Below are 26,045 nucleotides of genomic sequence, written 5' to 3'. Positions count from 1 at the left end.
TTCAGTGTTTCTGTATAGTAAGGAAATACTCCCTCCATTTAATGGAGGTGGAGGTCCTGCCCAAAAGTCAGAAGGCTCACCTGTGGCAGGGATAGGAATAGAATCCAGACTGTATGATTATTCTTTTTTCTCCCTCCTGTATTTGTCAACAGACCATCGCTGGCCTCTGGTTTGGTGTTGGTTTGTTGTATTAAGCATGTGCACTATGTAGTTTTACAGTGATGACTTCATTGTTCTGTTCTTCAGTGGCTTCAAACAGAAATTTGAGTTTCTGTCCTTATCAGACTAACCAGAATAGAAGGCTACCTAGCAGTACCTTGTCTGGGATATTTTTCAAGTTAGACTCCAAGAGTTTTATCTTTGCACTGGCACCGGCTGGTGTAAGCACACCAGGATCCTGTCACCTAGCAGTATTATGCTAGTATTCATCATATTATCTGCCATGATGAATCTTGACTTTGTTCACTGTGAATGTTGGTAGAAAAAATGCCTCCCTGATAAACATGAATTTGACCAGACTGCAACCATATGAAACATAGGTTTTTCTCACAAAACAGTTTACAGACACTTCTTGATTACAGCTTTAGTCAAAACTTCTCTAACATACAGTAAGCTCATAAGGTGAAATAGATTGAAACTCATGCACCAGAGGCTTCAATTACTTCAGAAAACTGGTTCCAGCAAAATGTAGGTAGGTTGCAGGACATAGACTAGTGTAGGAAAATAGATCTTCCATTAAAGAACCTGGCTTTATTCCTATCATGATTCTATGACTGGTTTGCAGGGAAACCAGCTCTCTTAGAGAGCAGAATGGTTAACAGTTAACTTCTGTCCTTACACATGTATTCCAAAACCACTGGAAATGGGGTAGGGGTGGCAAACAAGACCCTTTGGTACTGGGTAAATGGAAACTCCAGTTCTGCAGCCTTAGAGGAACAAACACACAGCATGACCTGAGGAAAGCCTGTTATGCCCATGACACACTTGAAGCCGCAGGTATGAGCAAATGGACCCTATCTGCAGTGAGAGCCAGACGGTGTGCTAGCTGTTCAGTTGGACTTAAGGTCTGACACCTAGTTCACACGGAGTGTTTTGTTTCAATATAAGTATTTGCTAGAGATATGCTTTTAACCAACATAATATTGATATATGCTCTACTGTTAGTAGAGCTATGATAATGAAAAAATGTTCTAATGGTGTTACAGCTTTGCAAAATAAATGATAAACTGTCCCGTCGTTTACCCGTTCATGGCAAATTCCTTTCCTCTCTGTTATCACATCTCATTGAAATTTCTAACAGTTACTATGAGTATTCTGCTTATAGATTTTTTTTCATAGTCATTTATTAAATGCATCCTAGCTTCTTCATATAGGTCAAAGTTATGTTCTGGTTTGTTAAGCTGTTACTTTTATAAACATAAGCTTTGAGTCTTTTGTGTCAGTTGTTCCACAATAATCTAGAGAAATTTTGCTGTGTACACCTACTGTGAAAACTGGAGGGATCATTGTAGACAACATGTGCAGTCCTCTGATATCTCTTGAAAGCCCACGAACAAACTTCAAACAAACTTTTATCAGTCACAGAAATTAGCTGCAGATATCTTGAAGAATGAGTAAAATTTGGCTGTCTGGTCCCAGGCAGACATCTTAAATTTGCTTAAAAATGGAAATAGCTGGGAATAGATGCTGGTGGTGTTTCTCTGTGGGTTTACACAGATTGGTTGACAATTTTCTATTCACTTTTTTGGTTCACCTTTCAGTATACTTAAGTTCTTGGAATCCACTTATATTCCACCTTCCTATATATTGGAGATGGAAAAGGTTTCCAAGCAAGGAGATACCATTTTGGTGTCTGGAATGAAAACAGGGAGCTCTAAATTAAGAGCAAGAATACAGGAAAGCATCTATAAGGTAAGAAACTTGCATTAATCTTTTTTTTTTTTTTTTTTTTAAATTATTTAGTCTTATAGTCCAATGTTACAGCAGTGCTGTAAGTTTGCCCTGCCATATTGTTCCTGTTGTGGGTATTGGTGCTGGATCTCTGTCTTACTGGATTGACTCTGTCCCATATCATGAGAGATGGCAGTGCTGCTGCTGCTCTTGATCACCCTGAAAGGGTTGGAGTTTGATGCAGTTACCTAACCCAGGACGGCACATGGGCCAGAGATCATTTCTAAACCGACCTTCCCAACAAAGGGCCCTGAGGAAGAGGAATACACTTGAAATACTTCTGTACAATTTTATTATTCCTGATAGTTGTTCATATTATATATATATAACTAGAATCAGGCTGGATAGGCCATTGGCCCTTTAGTACTTTTTAACAATAACCAACTAGAATGCTTTAGGTCTTTTTTTCAATAAATAAATAGCTAGAGCAAGGATTGCTATATCCATGGATATACCTTTATTTCTTGTCATGCTTGAAATGAGTGTCATAAGAATACTTCATTAGTATCTAATTCTACCTCATTAGATTCTGGTCTCCAAGGAAGGGCTTTGGGATCAGAATATCAATGCTGCAAGGGTGTTAAACTGCAGTATTGGCAGTCTTCCCAGCTGTTATGTAGATCCATGCTGTTTCTTTCTTCATAACTTGTGGTGACTGTTTTTCATTTAATTCTGGTACAAGAGTTGGGTTTTTTCCTCTTAATAGAATTTACAGACACCTGAGAGAGTTTTTGTGGGTTATCACTTACAGGAATACTTGGCATTGTGCTAGTATTGACTTAATACTGCACCTTAAAAAAAAATCCTTTTATAAAATGATGGGTTTTTTTGAAGTTCGTCTCGTGTCTGCAGTCTGTTTTTGCAGATTTGTGTTACTACGTAATATTTTTGCTCAAAGCAGAATTGCCTTGGACTATCCAAGCCATACCTGTAAGAATTGTTCTATGAAAGTATCATCTGAATGTAATACTAGTGACATGGCACAAATAAGAGTGCATGTTAAGAATTGTATTTTTGTTACAGTTCTACCTTATTGTGCTGAATATAGTTACTCTACACGATAACCAGTCTGACTTTTTTCTTGAATGCTTGTAGCTTGATTAGTTTTCAGTTTTAATATTTATTTTTCTGAATTAGTTTTGAGCTGATGCTGTAAGTGAAATTGAAAGAATATTGTTCCATTAGCAATTTTTTTATGGCCTTCTTGTTAGTAGTTCTTTTAAATCTTTCACTGCTGCCAGACTGCACATTTTCAGTGAACATCCCTCAAATAACTGTAATAGAATTTATACAATTATTTGTTGTATTCCTAATTTAATAGACCAATGAGTTCAATAGAGATTCCTCAGTGAAGTTATAGTGGATATGGTCTATGGGGGTACTGTGTTTTACAGTAGGGAAATCAAATTTCTACAAGTCTAAAGAGTCACTGTGCATCTGTCTCAAGTTTTTCTGCGTTCTCCAGAATACTGAACCACAACGATGTCCGCACAGACTTGATTTTTTTTTAATTCAGCCTTGCACAGTATGCAGAGATCTCTGTACAGTTCGTTGTCCCTTGCATTTCCCTGTTGTGACAAAATTTGAGATGATAATAAAGAGCCAATTACAGCAAGTAATATTTTTCACTTATTTTTCACTTTCAGATTATAAGTTATTGCTGCCTGGTCTGTTTCAAACAAATGACCTGCTTTAAATGTAGTTGCTTTTTCTTTTCTTTTTTTTTTTTTTTTTTCCCTCAATCAACAGCATGTACATCCTGCAGAAGTCAGATTACTTATTTTGGAAAACATCCTTTTAAATCCGGCATATGACATTTATCTTCTGGTAGGAACATCAATTCAGTACAGAGTTCAGAAAATAAGGCAAGGGAAGATTACAGGTTTGTCCTGTTCTTTTTTTTTTAAGTGCTTTGTGTGAATTTTTAATTGTGGAGAAATTTTTAATTGTGTTTCAAGCTACTTTGTTAAAATACTGTTTTCCTAAACTGCATGATGATACAGCTGTTTAGTTTTTCCTGTCAAAAATATGGTGTCTATAAAGGATATACTCTTGAAGATTTGTCAAGGGTGAAGGTAAGGGTAACTTAGTATAAGAGCTAGGACTGTCATTTTAGATGTGCTTATTTATTTCACATTGACTACGAAACTGTGTCTGACTTTTCTTAGTTAAATCAAATTTAGATTTGTAACTTTTCTAGCAGAAAATGTTTTCTTGACAAATGAATTTCGTCCACTTCTACAAGTGTGGGTTAGTTGGCTTTGTGTCCATTTGAAAGTGCGGGAGTTTGTACTTGCATCTGTTCTTTACAAGAAGGCTGTGCTGGCAATGACTTGGCTTTTTTTTTTTTCTTTTTGCTTTTTTTTTTTTGTCCTTTAGAAACTAGATAAGGAATCTTTTACTAGGCTAGTAAACTAGGATCACTAAGTCAGCTAGTTGGGCAGAATAGAGGAGCAGAAATTGTCAGTAGCTTGTTGAAAGTAATTTGACCACTTTGAAGCTGGCATGAATTGGATGATAGGTCTATAAACAGTGGGTTGATATTAGTTGGACATTGCAACTTCAAAGAAATTGAAGTTAGGAGAGAAGCTCATTTTGCATGTCCACGTTGAGATAATAACAGAAATGCTGACAAGACAATAAAAATACTGATTTAATATGCTCACTAGGCATCAATAAAAATTAATCAGCAATAATTAGCAACATCTACACACTTGCTTTTGTCATTTCCTGTATTGTCTTGTTTTATGTACAGAATTAATGATGCCATCTGATCAGTATGAGCTGCAGCTACAGAACAACGTGCTTGGTCCCGAGGGAGATCAGTCTCAGCCGGTTGCCAAGCTGGACAAGGCAACATTGATTGTAACTGCATTGCAGCAGGGACAGATTAACCTCGTGCTTGGGCACAAGAGTATCCTTCCGAGGTGATGCTTTTCAATCCAGATCTTCGTAGCAGGAGACGAACTTTCCACCCTTGGCAGCAGAGAAAGATAAAATTATCCACATTTGTGCCAGTAGTCTTGAAAATCAGGAGCACCTAGTGGAGCCACAGAAAGCAGCACTGCTGTGAATTCAGACTCCACAGAGCTGCCTGATGCCTTGAAATGTTCTAAGAAATTGGATTGGCAGAAGATCAATTAAATCATGTCTGTTCCTCTCGGTCAATGTGGAAATGTGATGGGGCTTTATTTAATCTTTATATTTAAAGCATTCTATTCTCTAGTGGAATCTCTCTAAAATGCTCACTGTCTTTCAGGGTGGTGGGGCTAACATTTGTTTTCAGCGTACAATTAGCTTTAAATCTCCAAAGAGGCACAAGGAGCCCCAGGAACAAGCTGATCTTTACTTGACTTTTGTTAAAACTTCTCTGTTCCTTTACTGAGACTTCAGGTATTCGCATGCAAGGGGTTTCCAGACTACTAAACAGCACAATCTATGTTGTAAATCCTGGGTACTTAGGTTGGTACTGGCTACAGTTTTCGTGGTTGCTTAATATAATTTCTTGCCTTATTTTTGTTTTGGTGGTTTTGTGTGTGTATATACACACTTCCATTTCTCGTATTACTTTTCAGAGAAAAGTAATTTTATTCATAAAAATAGCTCAACGTGAAATAGATTTAGTGGTAAATGTTTTATTTAATCTCTGTATTCAGCAGTTTAAAACAATGAATGTGCATCTTCAGAGTGTGAGCACTAGAAGCAAAATGCTTATATCCATTGCGTGAAGAGGCTGTTGGTTTGTGCTGTTCAATATTTCCTGTTTTGTAGGATTTACGGTTCGTCCAGGTCAGAGATGGGTCCTAGAAACAGGCAGACTTTATGAAATTACAATTGAAGTGTATGATAAATCAAGGAATAAGGTGTATTTATCTGACGTAAGTTGAAATGTTGATGTAATTCTGAGTGTCTGTCTCCTAAATCCTGGCTTTCTTTGAAATTAGTTTAGCAGTTTCTTATTTACGTTGAGTTAGGACATTTCAAAGCATGTTGTTTCTTGCCTTTTCCATTTTTCTCTCTGTTTTGTTGTTTGTTTGTTTTAAATAAAGCACTGTGGTGATTCATGTGCCCGTTGGGATCTCAGTGCTGTAGAAAAAACTGGGAGAGTTAGATAATGCACTTCAAGCACGTAGCATAAGCATGGCACTGGAAATTGCAAACTGTTGTAACTGCTGGAGAGCAGTACTAGTACGGTACTTCAGCTCCTCAGTCCTCCCAAATACAATATTGTCAGGCCTAGAGGCAATCTTTCCTATTAAAGAATGAGCTGTAAGGTAGGCTTATAACTTTTGAGGAGCTGCCTGTTCCCTTTCAGTTGATTTGGGATAAGCTTGGACGATTAGCTAGCATTAAAGCACTTCATTGTTTGGTAGTGAACTAAGATGAATTCTAGGTACCAGGTACCAAATATATATTGCTCTTAAAAAAAAGAAAAAAAAAAGAAAAAAAAAAAATTTAAATAGTTCACTTGCAAGGGAGAAGTTGTATTAAATTATTGCTTTTTAGAACATAAAATTTATGTGAATGGTATTTTATTTGCACTTATTTACTTCCTGAGATACAGATCTGCGTTTCAGCTAGATCTCAGAAATGTGCTATTGGGACAGTATGTTTGTTTGCATGTTCTTCCCCTTTTGTGTTTAAGAATGACGAAGTTAAGAAATTATTGTGAAATATGCATTATTTAGTGGTATAAATATTGGTAATTTTCATGTTAAATTACATGTCACTGATGATTTTAAAAAGTAAATATTTGCTGTGGAGTTAATGCTGTATCTAAAATTGAAAGACTGAAACTTTAATAGAGAAAAATTCTTCCGTTTCAGATAAGTTTCTTTGAACTATGTTATTAAACAATTGGTTTCTCATTGATTTGTTGCTAATATGTTTGTGGCTGGCTGTACAGTATTAATGTCAGTTATCATGGCAATATCTATTTAATGTTCTGGTTTTAGAATATCAGAATCAATACAAAGCTGTCCAGAGAATATTTTGAGGTGCTGAAGTCATCTCTGAATGGATCATATCATTATGTGAAAGCAATAAAGAAGGGTCAGACCATTATTTATGCTGCGCTGACATCAGTAGTAGATCAGGTATGTTGTTATGATAACCCTTCTGCTTTACTGGTAGGCCTAAAGGTGATTTACTTGTGCAGTAGTGACTTAATAGTGACATAGTAAAAAGAAACCTGAGAATTACATGGGTCTAAGCTGTCTTTGTTTAAACAGATTAAGAACCAAATTCTAAAATCCTTAGTTCAGGAAAACTGTCAATTAAGTCAACAGAGGATTTGCTTAAATAAAGACTGTGGAATTTTGTTACCAAGTGTGTCGCAAGCACCTATTACACTGTTGGTGCACAGCACATTATTTTCTTCATGGCAGATACTTCACGTGGGCACATATTGTTTCCTTGTGCTGGTGCAAAGGTCCTCTCACATTCTCTGAGTGAATTTTACAATTGATTGTGGTAGGATCATCAATGTCATACCCTGGCCTTGTTCTGCATTCAGTTACATTTGGAAAGTTTTCTGTCATTTGGTAAGTGATGTTAAATGCTGGAATGAAAATCTGCCAAATGTATCAGCCTGCAAATTTCTTCAAATTAATATTCATTAACTTTCTGCTAGCTGAGCAGGCTGCTGAATATATGGCGAACTAGGGCACGTGGTGTGAAAGTGATTTGCTTTTGCTTGAAGCTTGGAAAAATTCAACACACCAACCCATTTGCTGTGAAATCATCTTAGTGATTCCTTGAGTTTAGTAGATCCTTGAGTATGATAAGCCATGCTCATTTTCTGTGCCAGAGAGGTGAGAGCTGTTAAAGTTTTCCTTCAGAACTCCAGTAAGAGAGAGTACGTTGTGCCAGAGGGTTATGGTTCTACAATTACAGCAAAGTTGTAAAGGCCAGTATTTTGGAATAGGTTGAGGAAAGGGTGTTTTAGGCGGAGTTTCTTCTGCGCCTGCTGCAGAGTGGAATGAACAAAGAGTAAATGCAGGTGCGGAGTTACCAAATTAGTTCTCCAGACAGGGTCTCAGAAACTAGGAGTAGTGAAGGAGTGTATTTCTTATTGCTGTTTGCCTTTTAAATTAATGTGGGCACCTGTATCTGCATAGTGATACTACTCATTTAATACAACACCACACTTTGCTGCAATGAGCTGACTATTTGCTCACAAGTAACACTGTTCATAAGCGACCCTAAATAGTTGCTTCCTTTCTCTCTGGGATGTTTTCAACAACTTGTTTGTATATAAGGACTAAGCATTCATTCTAGGAAGTGCTCTGGTGCCATTTAATATACTGTGCTGTTGCTTTCTGTAGGACGGAGGTGTTCATACATTACCAGTTCCAGTGCGAAACCAGCAAGATGTTGAAATATATGTTCCCATAGTTCTTTCACCCAGCATTTTGGCGTTTCCTTGGCAGCCAAAAGCAGGAGTCTACCAGTACACCATACAGGTATGCGAAAGAAGTATCTAAATGCAGGAAGTTTGCTCAGGAAGGTGCAGTGAGGCCTGTAACCACTTACATAGAGTTGACTTTGGATACTTCAGGCACAGTGATATCCAGAGCTTTATTTGGAGGAATTTCGTTGGATGTTAGTTGCAGGAATTAATGTGCAGCTTTAAAAAAGCACACAAGAAACCAACAAACAAAAACCCCAGTGACTTACTTATCATTCATTCACTTCCTCTCTCCCTCATGCATGCAGCCCACACATATGCACAGAGTGGTTTGGAATTACAGAAAATATCCTAGATACAAAACTTCATAGTAATAATTAGAGGTTACCATGTACTGTAAAGGGATGGAAGTGTGGGCGTATGAATCGGGGCATGCAGTGGCTGCAGAAAGGGCATGACAAGATCAATGACCTGTGCCCTGTCAGCCTTTGACATCAGTATCCTTCACTCTCCACACATCTCACACTCCTAATAAGAAGTTATAGGGAGGCAGAGGCCGCAGTTTCAGTTACAGTATGCCCTTCTAAAGGGACTTTTTTCTTAGTTTCTTGCATGTGTCTTTTCTCTTATCCTCCCAGTCCTTCCACACACTTCATGAAGCAAATGGCTTGGCTTCCAGTATCCAGAGTATAGTCTAACTGGAGAAAAGAACGTCGTGCTTCCCCGGCATGGACTCTTATCTCAGTACGATGAGACCCAGATCCTGCACTGAAGTGTTTCATGCGCGGTTCCTACCTCTCCCTTTTAGCATGAAGTAGTGCTGAGGTTTGGGTCTGCCTTCAAGTAAACAGTACACAAAAAGAGGCAGTAAATGAATCAGTCTCATAGGGGTAAAATTGCATTCTCTAGTGTAAACCTGAACTTAATGCCATTGAATTTAGTGCTGGCATCTGTATTTTCAGTTTCTGTGGGATTGGTTTGATTTGGTTCGTGCTATACCCAACCACACCAGCAGAGTGTGGTAAAAATTCTTAGTACAAATACGCATTTTCAGTACTTCATCATACCTTCTGCTAGAGCTTTCCCAGTTAAGGGAAACTAAATGGGTTTTTCTGTTTCCCACCTATTCTTGTCTCACCTTATCTTGCATATACCATCAAATATCTCACTAGAGAACATTCCTTCGTGTTACTCCAATAGTTGCATCAGTATTCTTACTTTACCAGGTTTTATTTTTTTTGTTGAAAACATAAAACCTTTTTTCTCCAACATTTAAATTAGTTTTCATTTGCTGAAACCGAGAACATTTTCCCAGTCTGCACATTCAACAATACTAGACTGTTGTTCCTGCCTGTAGATTAGTGTTTACCTCCTACTCAATAGTTTTTGAGTCAGGCTATTTTAAATTGACTTTTTCTGGATTTTTGGATCTATTCTGTTTATAGCTAAAGAAACTCCTTGCAGATGATATCAGAATGACTTTTAGGTTTTACTTTGTCAGCTGTCTGTTTTTTTGTTGGTTGCTTTGTTCATATTTGTGCTAATAAGATGGCTTCTGCTGCAAGTAAAAAAGGAAAGGAAAAAAAAAAAAGGATGTTTCCTTCCATCCATGCATTAGAGAATTGAAGTGCCATCTTTGTGAAGTTAAGTGCATAGAGGTGTTTTTTTTTTTTTTCTAGTGAGGGCATCACTGTCACTGGTAACAGTCTGTGGAGTGGAGTTCAGCTAACAGGCTGTGGATAATGATTAGACTGAAATAGAAGCTGGTTTACGCTTTCTCTCCTCAAACTGACTGCTAGAGAGAAAAATGCAGTAATGCATCTGGTTTGTATGGCAACAAGAAGTGACTCCACAGAATTATTAAGAATTGGGTGTTTCTATTTTATGTTTTTTGCTCATTTCCCTGTTTTAATTGAAAATATCCTTACAAAACATCCTGAACTCTTACATTCTGTAGAGTATTTCTCGTCACATCCTGTGCATCTCTTCCTATAATCAGGTTGTGCACATGCTCATGGGAAGGAAAAAGGGAAATGACTGTCCTTTTGACACACACACGCCGCACCCCCCTGGTGAAAGTTATTAGCTAAGCTCCTGCATAATTTAGATTTGTTTATTTTCCCCACTGTCCTTCTAGACAAGATTTATTGTCTTGCTGATTTTTACTTTAATTATGAGATGGGTGAGAGCAAATGCTGAGGAAGTTAAAGAAACTGAAACAATACATGTGAACAAAAAAATTGCTTCGATGTTCACCCCTTTGGCTCTGATGGAATTTTGAAATCTATTTTGGAGTGTGAAAGTGTCTTTTTTTTTTTTAACTTGCTTTAAAAATGCATTATTCTCAGCATACCTTTCTGCACAGTATTTGTCTCAACAGCTGCTTCCTATAGCTCACAAAAATGATGTTTAAAACATATAAGTTTACAGCATTGTAATGATTATGTTTCTTCAGTAACTATTATTACACATCTAGGAGGACAATACTGGCAAAATGTTTTTTGGCCCTTCACTTTATAAAATATGAACCCGCAGCAGATATTACCCTGTCCTGGCTGCCAAGTGCTCATACAATGGGTATAATAATTTGTCTGTTATTGAAGTGGACCATAATATCAAGTAACTGGTTCTTACCCTTCTGTAGGATAATTCAACTCACTTAAGCTCTTCTAATCGTGAAACAACCCTTTAAATGGTGGGAGCTCTAGAAGGGTGGAGTCTTGGTTTTTTTGTTGGTTTGGGTTTTTTTAATGGGAATCTGCACAATAAAAACTGAGCTTAGAAGTTTGGCAGTTACTGACTCTTCCCTGAAAGGCCGTTGTGCAAGTGTAGCCTGTACGTTTTGCAGACCCCTGCAGTGTTTGTGGCAAGAGTGGGCTGTTTCTGTGTGTGCCTGTTGCTCATTCCGTGACTGATCAGTTGCTGGAGCAGCACATTTGTTGGATGGCTGCAGGTCGACATGCTGATTTTCATCATAAAAATAAAGGATTAATGCCAAGAAGAGAATGACTTTTTTTTCTTTTTATCCCTTCTTGCCTCATTCCATCTCTACCTCCCACCTTCTTTTCTCGTCCCTTTAGATCCCTTAACAATTCCCATTTGAAAGAAGCTGGTTAGGTGCAGAGTGTCAGGTTAGCAGCTCTGAGACCCCAAATCAACACTTTGTCTGTCAGCAACAGAGAAACAGTGGGAGTTTTCAGAAGTACGATAATCCCATGTGCCAGGCCTCTGGTGTGCCGATCTGTGAAATGCTCTACTGACTCTGAGCATTGACAGTCACTGGGAGTTGTGAGCATCAGACTTCTGCAGCTGGGAGAGAGATACTTGAGTTAGCAGCACTGGTGAGGATATGTGCATGAAGAAAGCTGAAATTAAAATGAACGAAGGGTAGTAATCTTCTCATCTCTTACTTCACCTTGCTTATTTGAAAGTTCTGAGGTGTTTATTTGTATTTCCTCAATAATAGCATTGTCGGTTCTCAATGTATTCCTGGTTTTCATGTAAGATATTCAAAGGCTTGACAGCTGAGAAACATGAGAACCATATACTTTATAAAATGTTTGAAATATTTTCTCTCTGTTTTCTAGGCTCGTGGTGGAAGTGGAAATTTCAGCTGGTCCTACTCTAACCAGGCAGTTGCTACTGTGACAGTCAAAGGAGTAATGACAACTGGAAGTGATATTGGTGTCAGTGTTATTCAGGCAATTGACGTTCAGAATCCATTGCATTATGGAGAAATGAAGGTAAAACTTATTTTCCCTGGTCACTCTTGAATATGCCTTTTGAAACGGTGAAGCAGCTGAGAATGTCACAGGTATTCCGCTTTCCAAAATGTTTCCAAGAGATTTCTCCGCCCTGTGGCAGGTTAAGTGATAAATTTCAGAGTGTGTGCTTCTGGGGATTCAAGCTCTCTCCACTGCATTAACTTTACTCCATTTTGCCCCTTCCTGATTTCCTTGGCAAGTCTTTTTCCCTGTTGAGTGTTAAGAAGGAAATAGTGATTTACTACTGGCCCAGGCCATCTAAGCAGACAAGCCAAAAGCTACAAATGAGTTCTGCAGGGTAAGAGGTGGGTGTTATCCCTCAATATAAAAGGATGACAGATACTATCAAAATGCACAAGGAAATTCCTGCCTGGAGAAGTGGCTGAAGTGAATGCAGTGCCACATAATGAATCTAGATACCAAAGCTGGCCAAGAAAAATTAATCTCTTAGAAAAATTAGGAGAAAATGGGAATGAAAAACATGCGTCCCAAGAGGGATTTTGCGGTCTCTGTGCAAATCATACTCTGTTCTTAGCATTTGGTTAGAATGATCACTGTGTGGTATGGAGTGAAAAAAATACAGGAACAATATATGTAATGGCCCCATAGTAAAGATTGTGCAAGGATAGGTGAAGAAACTGCTTTGGTTAACACTGGAGATCTACAATCTTAAGTATTTTTCTCTAGAATGTCATTAATTTGGAAATATCTCCTTGTGTCCTCTGGACACAAATAATTTTCCATAATGAAACTGTGTCAGTGCTTACTCTTGTCTGTCAAGCTATTAAGAACTGCCAAACCTGTAGCCTGGCAGACTAGAAAGTACTACTGTGGTGTATAATCACTACTGTGAAGTAGTGCTGCTCTGCTACCTTCACGAATTCAGGCATTTTAATCTATGCTTTAACTCTGTGCCTTTTGCAAAGAGCTAAGCATTGGAATGGAAACCTGACAGAGAAGAGGAAACTTGCTCCTGACCTCAGAACGGCTAAGAGATGGTGTACTGAGCATGTACTGATCTGGGATCCAGAGGCTGGTTTGTCTTAACTGCACCGTCATAAATGAAATAGGTTTGTTTATGCCAAGTGGATGCTATCAAGGCTGCCAAACAACCTCCATCTGACTAAGGCTTCATGAAGGTGATGGTCTCTGCTTCTGAGAGAGCACAGAAGTTGATTTAGGAAGCACGTCTTGCAAGCCCTAAGGCAGTGCACCTTCCTTCCAGGATATATGCCTGTAATTTAGCAACTGATGGGGAACAAGCTGATTGCATCAAATATACATACATTAGCTGTACAAAATAGCTCATAATTTTTAAGTACTCCCATGTGCAGCACTATTGCAATTGCTGTACTGTGCTTCTGTTGCACCAAAGTCACTTTTGACAAAAGTGTTAAAAAATGTGTTTGGTCAAGACTGCCAGGACTGTCCCATAATGAAGGGAGAGCTATGTAAGCAGATTTTTCCCCTCTCTCTGTTTTCCTTTTCGTTTGTTGTGGGGTTTTTTGTTTGGTTGGTTTTGGTTTTGGTTTGTTTTGGTTTTTTTTCAGTATGGGCATTTTGGGAAAGATATTTCTAACCAATTTTTACTTGGAACAGCTCCATCTACTAATGCTGGGTTTTTTGAGGGGCAAATCAGCTTGGGGTTTGTGCTCAGATTATTTATGTCCATTCTACAAAATGGGTTTAAGAGGTACTAAACTTCATGCTTAAAATAGCGACTTAAATGGCTTAAAATAATGACATAAAGTAAAATTTGTGCAGAATTTAGTTTACAGAGTTGCTCTGAAATTATTCTCTGGACAGCCCAGGATGCTGCTTTTCAGCAGTGCAACAGTTACCAGCAGAAGATACAGGAATGAAGATTTTTCTGTTAAAACTTCTTATCCTCAAACATAAGTCAAAGCCTGAAGACAAAAAAACCTCTTCTTTCCATGTGGGCTTTCAGAGCGGTGAATTGCACAATCTGAATAGGTTATTTTTGAATGCCTTTGTTCTTGTGTTAGGAATTGCATTCTTCGTAGAACTCTGAAGAGTTCTATTTACTGACCTCAGTGAGCAAGTTTTAGGAATAGTTAACTACTTTCCACAAGGATTACGGTTTTAACTCTGTACCATATGGTTCAATATTCTATCCTGAAGCTGTTTGCAGATGGTTAGGAAGTTAAGATATTGTGAAAGAAAAGCTTTGATCATAACGATTGTTATGAAGTACGCAGTCAGTCTGTGGTGGATTCTTTAATGTTAATGGAAAAAGCAGCAATCAGAATAACAAATAAAACAGTTAAGGCTTGTTCGTCAACATACCAGCCATAATAGCATGGAAGATCTATTTCTGCCTATCTTATTTCTGAAAGTGATGCTTTTGATTTCAAAAGTATCTCTCACATAAAGATTACTTGTTGAAGCAGGAGGTTGTTAGATTAGGCAGTAGGTATTTGTTCACTTATATTTGATTTCTGACATATTACTGTGGGGAAATGTTGAGCCCTGGCCACCTTTAAAAATGTTTTGCCAACAGAGGTGAAAGAAAGAAAGGGGAAAAAAATTAGCTGTTGAGGAAATGTTTGGGTCATTGGTTCCCTTAACTTCCACGTACCTGCTGGTGTGAGTGATGGAGGCTGGGGAGCCTTGCTAACTATGGAAGGTCTAGCTCAAATATTTACGCTGTAAAAGTCAAGGTTGGGTGCTAAATCTGCCCCAGTTGGTGATAGTACCTCCTGGAGATACCATGTAACTTAGTCCACGCTTTAAAATCCACAAAGCAGAAGAGAGAATTACAGAAGTAGAAGTAAAAGGATCGCCGAGCTAATGTGAACTTGGACTGTTATGGGAGAAGAGCACTAAAATAGCAAGTTTTTCCTGGCCCTTTCTGCATCAGATAAACACAAAAGCAATGTTGAATCTGAGAATTGTTTTCAACCATCAGAGGGAAGTTGGCAGCTGGGATAAGTATATGAGAGGGCTAATTAAAGTAAGGACAGCATGCTGAAGTCTGTTTTTCTTTTTCTTTTTTTTTTCCTGGTACCTTTTTCTGGGGTTGTGTTCATACATCTCTGTCCTGTGTTTCTTCCCTCCTTTAGGTGTACGTAACTGAGCCTGGTGGGATGGAGTTCACACCGTGTCAAGTTGAAGCACGTGTTGGCCAAATATTGGAGCTGCCCCTGAGGATTAGTGGCCTAACAAATGTCGAAACAGGCAAGATGGTCTTACTGAACGACTGCTCACACTTTGATCTAGTTGTGGAAGTAGAAAACCGTGGTGTGTTCAGGCCACTTCAAGGTGATTGGACCCCCTCCCTGTTTTGAAAGTTAAATTAAGATGTTACAAATTCACACATCTCCTTTAAATCACTGTTTCAATTGCTGTGTACAGTATTTCCACAGAGGTGCTTCACTTCAGAGGTGGGGATCAGCGTAGTTTTATTTTGACAATGTATTTACTTTTTTTGTGCAGAACTTCCCTTCAATATTTTTGATGTTTGGGAGACACTGAAAGCATTTTGGCAATTGTTTTATTGAATAATGTGTAGGTCTCTGTGTGTCCTTCTAGCGATTTAGTATTTTTAACATGCTTCTGTAACAAAGCTGATGGGTTTTCCCACAAAAGGACTTCACATGTATTGTGTTTTGAGGTAGCATTGGAAGACTTACAGGAACACTACGATTAATAACTGTTTTGTCTGAATTGTCTGCCATTACTGTCAGGTCTATAAAGACAGTGTTCATTGTTTGCTCACAAGGAACTAAGACAATCAGCTGCTTAAATTTTGCCAGAGCTCTGTCATCGTTAAGCTCATTGCTTTAAGAAATGCCTCTTGTCAGGTTTATTAAGAGTATGGAGTGTGCGTGTTATTTTTAAAGATTGCCGTTAATGTTGTTGGGCTAAGAGGGTACTGAGCAACGTGCTTGTTCCTGTGTCTACTGAATTCAGTATGTTACTCAGATGTGCCATTAATTTTTTCCAAGCATCTCTTGTATGGAAGCTCTTTTCTGTGCTATTGAGCAGTAAAACCAGCCTGCATTGTACCATCTGTTTGCCTGAGAGGCAACTATTTTAAATGTCAGTATGTAGTATGCTGTTATACTGTTTGTTTCAAAAAAAAAGAAAAAATAGAACCCTCCCAAACCCCAGAATGTCCTTTTAAATAAGCAGAGGAGTTTCATGAAAATACCTTACCTTCAGCTAGAGAAACGATCTATGGCCTACACTTCAAGAACTTCTGTGCAGGAAGGCTTGCCAAAGCAGTGTGACTTACTTGTGCTTAATTACAAGCCAGTTTCATTTTAGAACAGCAAGATGAAAATACTCAGTAAGAGTTAGAAGTTCTGTTAGTTTGTACCAGAGTAAAGACTCATGTCCTGTTTAGGACCGTGTGAAAATAAAGAAGCTTGTGAGATGTGGATACTTCGGTAAGTGTTGGGTTTGGAGAACAGATCTCTACTTACTTCTGGTGGAAAGCTTTTGTCAAGAAAAGCCATGTTGAGCTTGTGTTAAAATGCCTGGGCATTTCTCTCCAGATATGTATTTATATTTTTTTAATTTATCTGACAGGACGGCTTAAGCCAACTGCTGATTTTTGTAGTGGAGTCAGAGTGAAAGCTGAAACTGAAGGATACACCACACTTGTTGTTAGTTACACTCATGGTCATGTCCACCTCAGTGCTAGCATCACCATTGCTGCTTATCTGCCATTAAAAGTAAGTCTCTTTTTGCTGTTCCTACATTAATCTGTCACTTAAAATCCCTTTAAATGACAAATAGCAAGTTGATGTTATGTAATGAGTCCGTTTAAAAAAAATGAGGTAGGTGGTTGATTCAGAGGAAGAATTTTATGGACCATTTTGAGGAATCATGGTTTAACCCTTTCTCTGTGGGGCATATATGTAGTAGAGTTTGCCTACATGGACATTGCAAGCCAGCTATAGAGGAGTGAGTAGCGTGATAGCGAGCTAACAGATTGTTGCAACTTCTGAAGTGGAAAATGAATTTGATATCCCAGCCCATTTTTCAGACTTTCGGCAAAAGAGAATTGCTGTCATCTGAAGAAACATGCAGGACAGTAACAAGAGTCAACTCTCATCAGAGTAAGGATCTATATCTTGTTTTGCACAGCACATCAGAATTAGTAAATTACTTTTTATCAGACTCTAGATGGGTGGAAAATTATGTAAGACTCACATTGTTTGTTTCTTGACCGTCTATTTTAACTGATTAACAATTGACTTAACAAGATAATAGAGGAGCAGTCACAGTTCTGTGTCCATAATGGCAAATGGAAGTCAACCTAGCGTATGATTTCTGCTTTCATAGTGTATAGACTGCTTTTTGCAGGAAAGCAAAGCTGGATTGCCTAAATGGCAGTGAAAACGTGTGCTTTTTCCCTAGAAATGGGAGAAACATGTTTCGCTGTTGGACAGTTCCCTAAAGAAAACAGGAAGAGGCGAGGGTCAATACATGGAAACGTGAAACAGTGTGCTTATATTACCCTCGTCTTCAGAGATCGAGCACTGGATCTGCAAAGCTGAATCTAATACCTTTGACGATAGCTCCCCGACCCGTCCCCCCCTCCAAATCTGGAACAGAAGTTTGTGCAAGTCCTACAGATTTGTGACTGTAATGATTGTTTTACATTTTAAATATGCTTTTCTGTCAAATGTCCTAAATAGCCGAGTATAATTATTTGAAGATGCTGAGACATCTTAAGCAGAGTGTGTAAACTTTCTGTTATTGGCAGCAATGTGGGAGAGGCATAGTCCTCTTAATAAGGAATTTTTCATCTGGGTGGTATCATTCACATTTATTAGCAAAGCCCCTTGACATGTTGTAACACTGCTTTTCATATATAAAGTTAAATGGTTCTAGGGTACTTAACAGAGCCAATACATGGTGATGAGAAGGGTCAATTAAGTGCACTTCAAAAAAAATAAATCTGTGCTTAGATATCTCAGTGAAGAACTTCTTTTCCTTTGAAGTGATTTCCACATTCTTTTCCCTCTTTTCTGTAAATGAAATATTTATGATGCCCAGAAATGGAAAGCAGCATTTTTCTGTGAGATATCCATTTAAGAAGAATAATAATTATAACAAAAAGTGGGAGGAAGATAAACAGGAGTCAAAGGGCAGGCAGACACTTGAGACTAAACGTCATAGTATTCCAATGGGTTTTTGCCTTTGTATTACAAATACAACCAGGGAGTAATGGGAGGAAAGAGGAATCCATGCCAACCCTTGCCTTCTCTCTCTTCTAACCAAAATGTGCCTATGGAAATAAGTGAACCATCCTTTATGTTAGTTGCTGTTTCTTTCTTACTAAACACCTAAGTAATAAAGTAATACGATTCCGTGAAACACAAGCTACAAATGTGTCCTAGGTTACAGTGTAAGATGTGCCCAAAAAAGTATTCTATTACTATCTTCATGAGCTGTTGAGACCAGGTGAGGCGGTGCTCCCTGCCTTCTCCCTCTGGACTATCTTCTGTTAATGGGCACAACAATGCCTTATCGCATGACCCGCTCCTGGATTATCTCCTGTTAATGGCCCATCAAGGAATTGCCTCACGACTCACCATCCCATTGTGAGATGCCCGCCCGGGGGGAAGGAGCCAAGCATTCCATGCTAAATAAAAACAGATCTCCAACACCCTAGCAGCCTTCTTCCACTGGATTCCCAGAGGAGTTTTTCCTCCCCATTGGAGTTCCAGAGGACAAGAGCTACATACCTACCACTGGACCTTTGGAGGAAGACCAGACCCTTTTACAAGGTCGCTGCTTCAATAGAACTACATCCATCGCTTCAGGAGGACTGTAGCCAGCATCTTATCGGACTGCTACTGCCACCCTAACGGGATGTCAGGTTGTATTTCTGACTCTGTCAGTGTAAACCAGTGGGTTAATTTTTTTTTCTCTGCCTTGTGTTATATATATATACATATATATTAGTAAAGAACTGTTATTCCTATTCCCCATATCTTTCCCTGAAAGCCCCTTAATTTCAGAATTTTAATAATTTGGAGGGAAGGGAGTTGCATTTTCGATTTCAAGGGAGGCTTCTGCCTTCCTCAGCAGACACCTGTCTTTCAAACCAAGACAGATTTTGGCGCCCAACGTGGAGCCCGAGGGCATCGAGAGAAAAAGGAATAACGGTTCTTGTGCGTTGGATATGGATTCCTTGTTAGGTGGCATCATGTGGGCTAGCTTATCCTGGTTCGTGTGGCGTGTGGTCGTGGCTATATTTCTCCCATTTGCAGGCCCTTATCTAAACATGGGTCCTATAACTAAGGCTACTGTGACTGTTATCCAGTTTGTTTCATGGATTAATAAGGTGAGGAATTCATGGCTTATTAACTTCCTCTGGAAGGTGGGCACATGGATTCAGAGCTATCATACACTGACTGTATGTTTTTGGGGTTACTTTAATAATGGTACCTACTGTGAGGAAATGACACCAGGAGAAACTTTCTCCCAACCCTTAACCCAGCTCTTTGGGTCTACTCCACCAGTTTTCAAAGGATTCAGATCTTTCTTAAGTGCTAATGATATCATACAGTGGCTGGTGTTGCTGATAATCGTATTTTATTCAGTATTCAGAGATCAGGGGAGATTGACTTGGATAACCACCCTGAGTAGGAATGCTGCTCCAGAACCTCACCCTGCCTCACAGCTCACATCAGAAATGAACCACCCGGATTGGGTGAAGGAGATACGTGAGATGGGCCAGATGCTGAAGGAGTGCATTTTCTCAGCTGCTGGGAAACCCTCCTCCTGCCTCGAAGAGGGAGAGTCTAATGGTGCAGCAGTAGAACCCACAGACATTACAACTGTCCAGGTTCCAGCTGAACTGCAAGGGCAGTCACAGCCAGCAGCAGTCACCCCTGTGGAAACGAGGAAGTCTAAGACGAAATCAGAGCGCCTAGTTAAGAAAGGAGGGCCTTCACAACCCGCAGGTGAGCCAGTGGTTGAGGTAATCACTGAGTCCCTGACATACGACAGTCTCCGTAATCTGCACAAAGACATCGTACGGCAGGGGCGTGAGGCTTTTACAACCTGGTTACTTCGGGTCTGGGACCTTATGGGTACAGGTGTGCAACTGGATGTCAGTGAGGCAAGGAATTTGGGACCCTTGACTCAGGTGTCAATCTGGTATTTGTAAGGGAGTCAGGGACCCTTTCCCTCTGGGAGCGGCTTTTAATGAGTGTGAGAGAGAGGTTTGTCCACAGAGAGAGAATGCAGGAGCACCATCACAGAATGCGCTGGAAGATCCTTGAGGAAGGGTTTGTTCTCTCCAACAGCTGAGAGAAGTGGCAGTATTGGAGGTACTCTTCGGAAGGGATGGACAGCATGGTAATGACCCTGACAAAGTCAGGTGCACAGGGCAAATGTTGTGGAATCTGGCAACTCTAGGGCCATCTCAATACACCACTTTCATTGCAATGATTAATGTGGATAACGACCGAGAGACAGTGGTTCTGTCGCCAACAAGCTTAGAAATTTTGAAAGCATGATCCATGGCCCAGTGCAGGCTGAGGTCTCTGCTGTGATTAAGAGCCTACAAGAGGAGATGAGGGAAATAAAGGAGGAGGTGAGGAGGAGCAGTTCCCATTTGGCACCGGTACAAGTCACAGGCCCCAAAGTCGGAGCCCAACGTCCCCCAGCTAGAGGGAGAGGGTACACCCCACGAGCTGAGCTATGGTACTTCCTGCGCGACCATGGGGAAGACATGGGAAGGTGGGATGGGAAACCCACTTCTGTCCTGGCAGCACGGGTGCGTCAACTCAAGGAGGGAAACACTAACCGGGGGAGTAACACTAAAGTGAAGGTAGCCTCAACCTCCCAGGACCGAGCTGCCAGGTATTACAGAAGGGAGGATGATCTGACAGATCCCCTTGAAGGAACCTCTAGTATGTATGTCCAGGAAGGAAATGATAACCAGTGGTAGAGGGGCCCTGCCTCTAGCCAGGGAGAGGCACAGGAAAACTGGATATTTTGGACGGTGTGAATCCGATGGCCCGGCATGTCAGAGCCACAAAAATACAAAGCCGTAGTTGATACTGGTGCGCAGTGTACCCTAATGCCATCAGGACATGTGGGGGCAGAACCTGTTTCCATTGCCGGGGTAACGGGGGGATCGCAGCAATTGACTCTGTTGGAAGCCGAGGTGAGCCTTACTGGGAAGGAGTGGCAGAAACATCCGATTGTGACTGGCCCAGAGGCCCCGTGTATTCTGGGCATAGACTTCCTCCGGAACGGCTATTACAAGGACCGAAAAGGTCTCAGGTGGGCATTTGGGATAGCTGCTGTGGAGGCAGAGGGCATTAGGCAATTGAACACCTTGCCTGGACTATCAGAAAACCCATCTGCAGTAGGACTCCTGAAGGTGGAAGAGCAATGAGTGCCAATTGCCACCTCGACAGTGCACCGCTGGCAGTATCGGATGAATCGAGATGCCGTGATCCCCATCCACAAGATGATCCGCGAGCTGGAGAGTCAAGGGGTGGTCAGCAAGACCCACTCACCCTTCAACAGCCCCATTTGGCCTGTGTGCAAGTCTGACAGAGAATGGAGATTGACTGTGGACTATCGTGGCTTGAATGAAGTGACTCCATTGTTGAGCACTGCCGTGCCGGACATGCTGAAACTCCAGTACGAGCTGGAGTCCAAGGCAGCAAAGTGGTATGCCACTATTGACATTGCCAATGCTTTTTTCTCCATTCCTCTGGCAGCAGAATGCAGGCCTCAGTTTGCCTTCACCTGGAGGGGCGTACAGTACACCTGGAACCGACTGCCCCAGGGGTGGAAGCACAGTCCCACCATTTGCCATGGACTGATCCAGGCTGCACTGGAAAAGGGTGAAGCTCTGGAACATCTGCAGTACATCGATGACATCATTGTGTGAGGGAACACGGCAATGGAAGTATTTGGGAAAGGAGAGAAGATCATCCAGATTCTCCTGGAAGCTGGTTTTGCCATCAAGAAGAGCAAAGTCAAGGGACCTGCCCGAGAGATCCAGTTCCTGGGGGTAAAGTGGCAAGACGGACGGCGTCAGATCCCCACCGAGGTCATCAATAAGATCACTGCGATGTCTCCACCAACCAGTAAGAAGGAAACACAGGCTTTCCTAGGCGCCATAGGTTTTGGGAGAATGCACATTCCTGAGTACAGCCAGATTGTGAGCCCTCTGTACCTGGTTACCCGCAAGAAGAACGATTTCCACTGGGGCCCTGAACAGCAACAAGCCTTTGCCCAAATCAAGCAGGAGATCACTCATGTGGTAGCCCTTGGCCCAGTCAGGACGGGACCAGAGTTGAGGAATGTGCTCTCCTCTGCGGCCGGGAACAATGGTTTGTCCTGGAGCCTTTGGCAGAAGGTGCCTGGAGAGACTCGTGGCCGACCACTGGGATTCTGGAGTCGAAGTTATAGAGGGTCTGAGGCCAACTACACTCCCACAGAGAAGGAAATCCTAGCAGCCTGTGAAGGAGTCCAAGCCGCCTCGGAAGTGATTGGCACCGAAGCACAACTCCTCCTGGCACCCCAGCTACCAGTGCTGGGGTGGATGTTTAAAGGAAAGGTTCCCTCTACCCACCACGCCACCGACGCCACATGGAGCAAATGGATTGCCCTCATCACACAGCGCGGCCGTATTGGAAACCCAAATCGCCCTGGGATTTTGGAGATAACTATGAACTGGCCGGAAGGCGAAGACTTTGGCCTCACTGACGAAGAGGAGAGGAACAAGTGACGTGGGCTGAAGAAGCTCCACTGTACAACCAACTACCAGCAGAGGAAACACGATATGCTCTTTTCACTGACGGTTCCTGTCGCCTGTCTTTCAAACCAAGACAAAATGGTTATTGTGTATTAAAATGCCAGGTTAATTTCTGTGGCAATAAACAGCACAGGCCGTCCCAGTGGTGTACGTCAATGTAGAATTTGTTGTAGAGGTTTGAAGTAAAACTTGTGTAGGAGAATAATTACATGCACGGAACTCTGCTGGAGAGAGCACTGTCAAGTGAAAGTAAAATTTGACATTATTTCCTTCAATTAAAGTGCTGTCTATTTAAAAAATGTGGTAGGTTACTGTCTCTCTGAATGTGCTCAGAAGAGTATATTAACGGTCTTTGTCTTGCTGTAGTTCTCTGTGGAAGAGACTAGATTAGACTGATTAGAATGTAGTTAAAATTTTTCTTTGGATCCATGGGTTCCATTGAATATCACCTGACTGGATAGAATTCTTGTAGGTGATGCTAATTATTTTGGTCCAGCTCTGTTCTTAAATAACCATGCTTACAAACCACTGTGTGGGAGAAGTCGTGGTCTAATTGAAGTAACAAAGACAGTTCTTCCCTTAAGAAGGAAGTTTCTTTTGCAAAGTATAACCAAACTGCATGTAAATAGAATAATTAATTTGTAATTAATCCATTCATTACAGACTATTGATCCTCCGTCTGTTGCTTTAGTGACTTTGGGTTCCTCTAAAGATATGCTATTTGAAGGAGGACCTAGACCATGGGTACAAGAACCTTCAAAGTTCTTCAGGAACCTCACCGCTGAGGATGCAGAAAGTATTGATCTCTCTTTATTTGTAACTCCTACATCTCGAAATAGCATCCAGCATTGGGTTAGAGTGTCTTGTAAAAGCCTGGGAGAGCAAGTAAGTGCCAGAAGGGATATGTATTGCCCTCTGTCAAACACTGAGCTAAGGCAACTGAGAACAGGCATCAGACAGATTTATGATACTATATACCTTTTACATAACAAGTAGTTTTTATAATAAGCCGGTAAAGAGCTTGGCTTGGTATATTGTTGATGCATTGTGATGCTGATACAGGTTTAAGAGTGAGCATTTTATTGCATTATGTTATAAATTGGTTTATGATGGGTTTATTGCAGTTTAAAGACAAGTGGCAGAAACCTGATGTTGTATAATTTATTAAACAGATCTTAGTAATGGCAGCTTCAGCTTGCATTAATAGGATCATAGCAGAAGGTTACTGCAGTAAACTGACTCTTCTGTCTGACCTGTTAATCTTAAACAGGTTACCTTTCAGTGTTTGTTCAAACAAATGTACCTTTTTTCTGTTTGTTCAAACAAATGACAGCCATATGAATTTACTGCTCTGATAGTCATGCAGTCTTTGTGATAGTGGCTGTAGTCATTTTCCACCGGATCTTGTTTTCTCCTCAGAGAACTTGATCTTGTTTTCTCCAACATGCAGAAATGATTTATCTTGCTTTACTCCGCCTGTCCAGTCTATAAAGCATTTAGCTTTTATTTAATATTTTTCTCCTGTAATTCTGCAAGGCCTTAGCGTTTTGGTGTGGCTGCCAAATTGTTTAACTGATTTCCTCAGTGGACACTGTGCGAAGTAGAGCTATTTCTGTAAGTGCCAATTCAGAAAGGAAGAACGTTGTTGTTGTTGTTGTTCCCTATGACTATGCATGCATTGGCTGGCTGTCCTTGCTGTTGTCCGGAACAGATCACATCTGCATGGCTCTGGCAAACGTCAGTGCATGAGTGGATAAGGCAGGTAACCAGAGCTGCCTCAGCCTGCTGGGATAGCCTTCTCTGTGTTTATATCCACTTTGTTTTGCTGAGGGCTGGAAAAGGAATGTAGAATAAAACATGAGATGGTTTTAAACACACTAAAGTGACTATAAATATTGTCTCAGGGCTGTTCTGTTCTCACTCTGCAAGAAAAAACACCTGCCTGTTAGCTTTTCAAGTTACAAGAGATTTGTTGTTTGAATCAAGTTTGATAGTAATAAAGATGAATAGCTAGGAAAAGTTCCCAGGAATAGTGCTTTGATAGTGCTATAAAATTGTTCTTCAAATAGGCACCTCCTTGTACATCTTCCTGTGCCTTAATGGTGCTGTAAATCCCCAAGAATCACATTTTTGCTTGTTCATTCTGACATCAGAGTGTAACTGAGACCTGTGAAATAGAATATGCCTGAACTCGGTAGTCCTTTCCTCTTTCCTCACTTGCCTATTTTCGTAATTGTACAGGTTATTGCCTTAACAGTTGGAAATAACCCCACAGTCACCAACCCTTTTCCAGCAGTCGAACCTGCTGTTGTGAAGTTCATCTGTGCTGTCCCTTCCCGACTCACTTTGACTCCTGTTTATGGAAATTCTCAGCTTGATCTCTTGTGCCCTTTGCTGCAACAAAACAAGGAAGTGGTAAGCCTGAGAAGTGACAGGAAAAAAATGTGTTCTTATAACTTAAAAGTCAGTGTTTGGACCTCCGCATCTGACTTGCTACAAGAGTATCAATAACTCTAGTGTTTTGGGCAACACTTGTGTCGTTGGCTTCTTCTGCAGAGAGCAGTCTGAATGTGACTTTCCAACAGTGATCATTCCAACAGGTTTATAAAGGGTCCTACCAGAATATAGGAGTAGACGTAAAAGCATTTGGATTGTGGCATCTCACAAACGTGTCACTGTGAGGAAGCCTTTCTGACTTGTCTTGACATGAACTACTTTTTTATTTAAAAAAAAAAAAAAAAAAAAAAAAAGAGGGAGGGGGGAAATGTTTCCAGCAGCTGTTTCTAAGGAAAGTAATTTTTCCCTATACCACTTCATGCTAATCTAACTATTCCGTTGAGTACATAGAGACATATTTTACTGTACACATGTTATTACATGAGTGTACATTTGTGTGTGTCTTATTAGTAAAGGGACAAACACTACTGACATGAAGATAGCCATGTAAGCATACACAGTGATTATTGTTCAGTGACATCAGATGTATTCAGCTTTGCATACCTGAGTCACAATAAATGAACAATGCGTATTTGTAGATTATCAAGCATAGAGAACATTCTTCTGTATCCCAATGACTGCCTTCACATGTTGTCTGCTGAGTAAACTGTGTGTTTTGTTGTGTTAATATTACCAGGCAAATATAAAAGTCATCTTACTT

The 26,045-nt window shown here is 40.4% G+C and overlaps 1 protein-coding gene across 1 annotated transcript in view; it reads left to right on the top strand.

Moving 5' to 3' along the window:
• NUP210 (nucleoporin 210) overlaps window positions 1-26,045 on the top strand; it is a 78,562-nt gene that overhangs the window by 21,590 nt on the left and 30,927 nt on the right. The window contains exons 5-16 of the mRNA XM_086470026.1: window positions 1,761-1,911; window positions 3,700-3,832; window positions 4,706-4,864; window positions 5,344-5,412; window positions 5,722-5,828; window positions 6,906-7,046; window positions 8,277-8,414; window positions 11,947-12,102; window positions 15,207-15,405; window positions 16,678-16,823; window positions 23,552-23,773; window positions 25,130-25,303. Of these exons, the coding sequence (XP_086326152.1) occupies window positions 1,761-1,911; window positions 3,700-3,832; window positions 4,706-4,864; window positions 5,344-5,412; window positions 5,722-5,828; window positions 6,906-7,046; window positions 8,277-8,414; window positions 11,947-12,102; window positions 15,207-15,405; window positions 16,678-16,823; window positions 23,552-23,773; window positions 25,130-25,303 (1,795 nt within the window). The remainder of the gene's footprint in view (window positions 1-1,760; window positions 1,912-3,699; window positions 3,833-4,705; window positions 4,865-5,343; window positions 5,413-5,721; window positions 5,829-6,905; window positions 7,047-8,276; window positions 8,415-11,946; window positions 12,103-15,206; window positions 15,406-16,677; window positions 16,824-23,551; window positions 23,774-25,129; window positions 25,304-26,045) is intronic.

The sequence above is a fragment of the Leptosomus discolor genome, chromosome 9 (genome assembly GCF_034619465.1).
Source record: "Leptosomus discolor isolate bLepDis1 chromosome 9, bLepDis1.hap2, whole genome shotgun sequence".
Classification (NCBI taxonomy): domain Eukaryota; kingdom Metazoa; phylum Chordata; class Aves; order Leptosomiformes; family Leptosomidae; genus Leptosomus; species Leptosomus discolor.
This window is presented reverse-complemented; position numbering and strand designations above follow the sequence as displayed.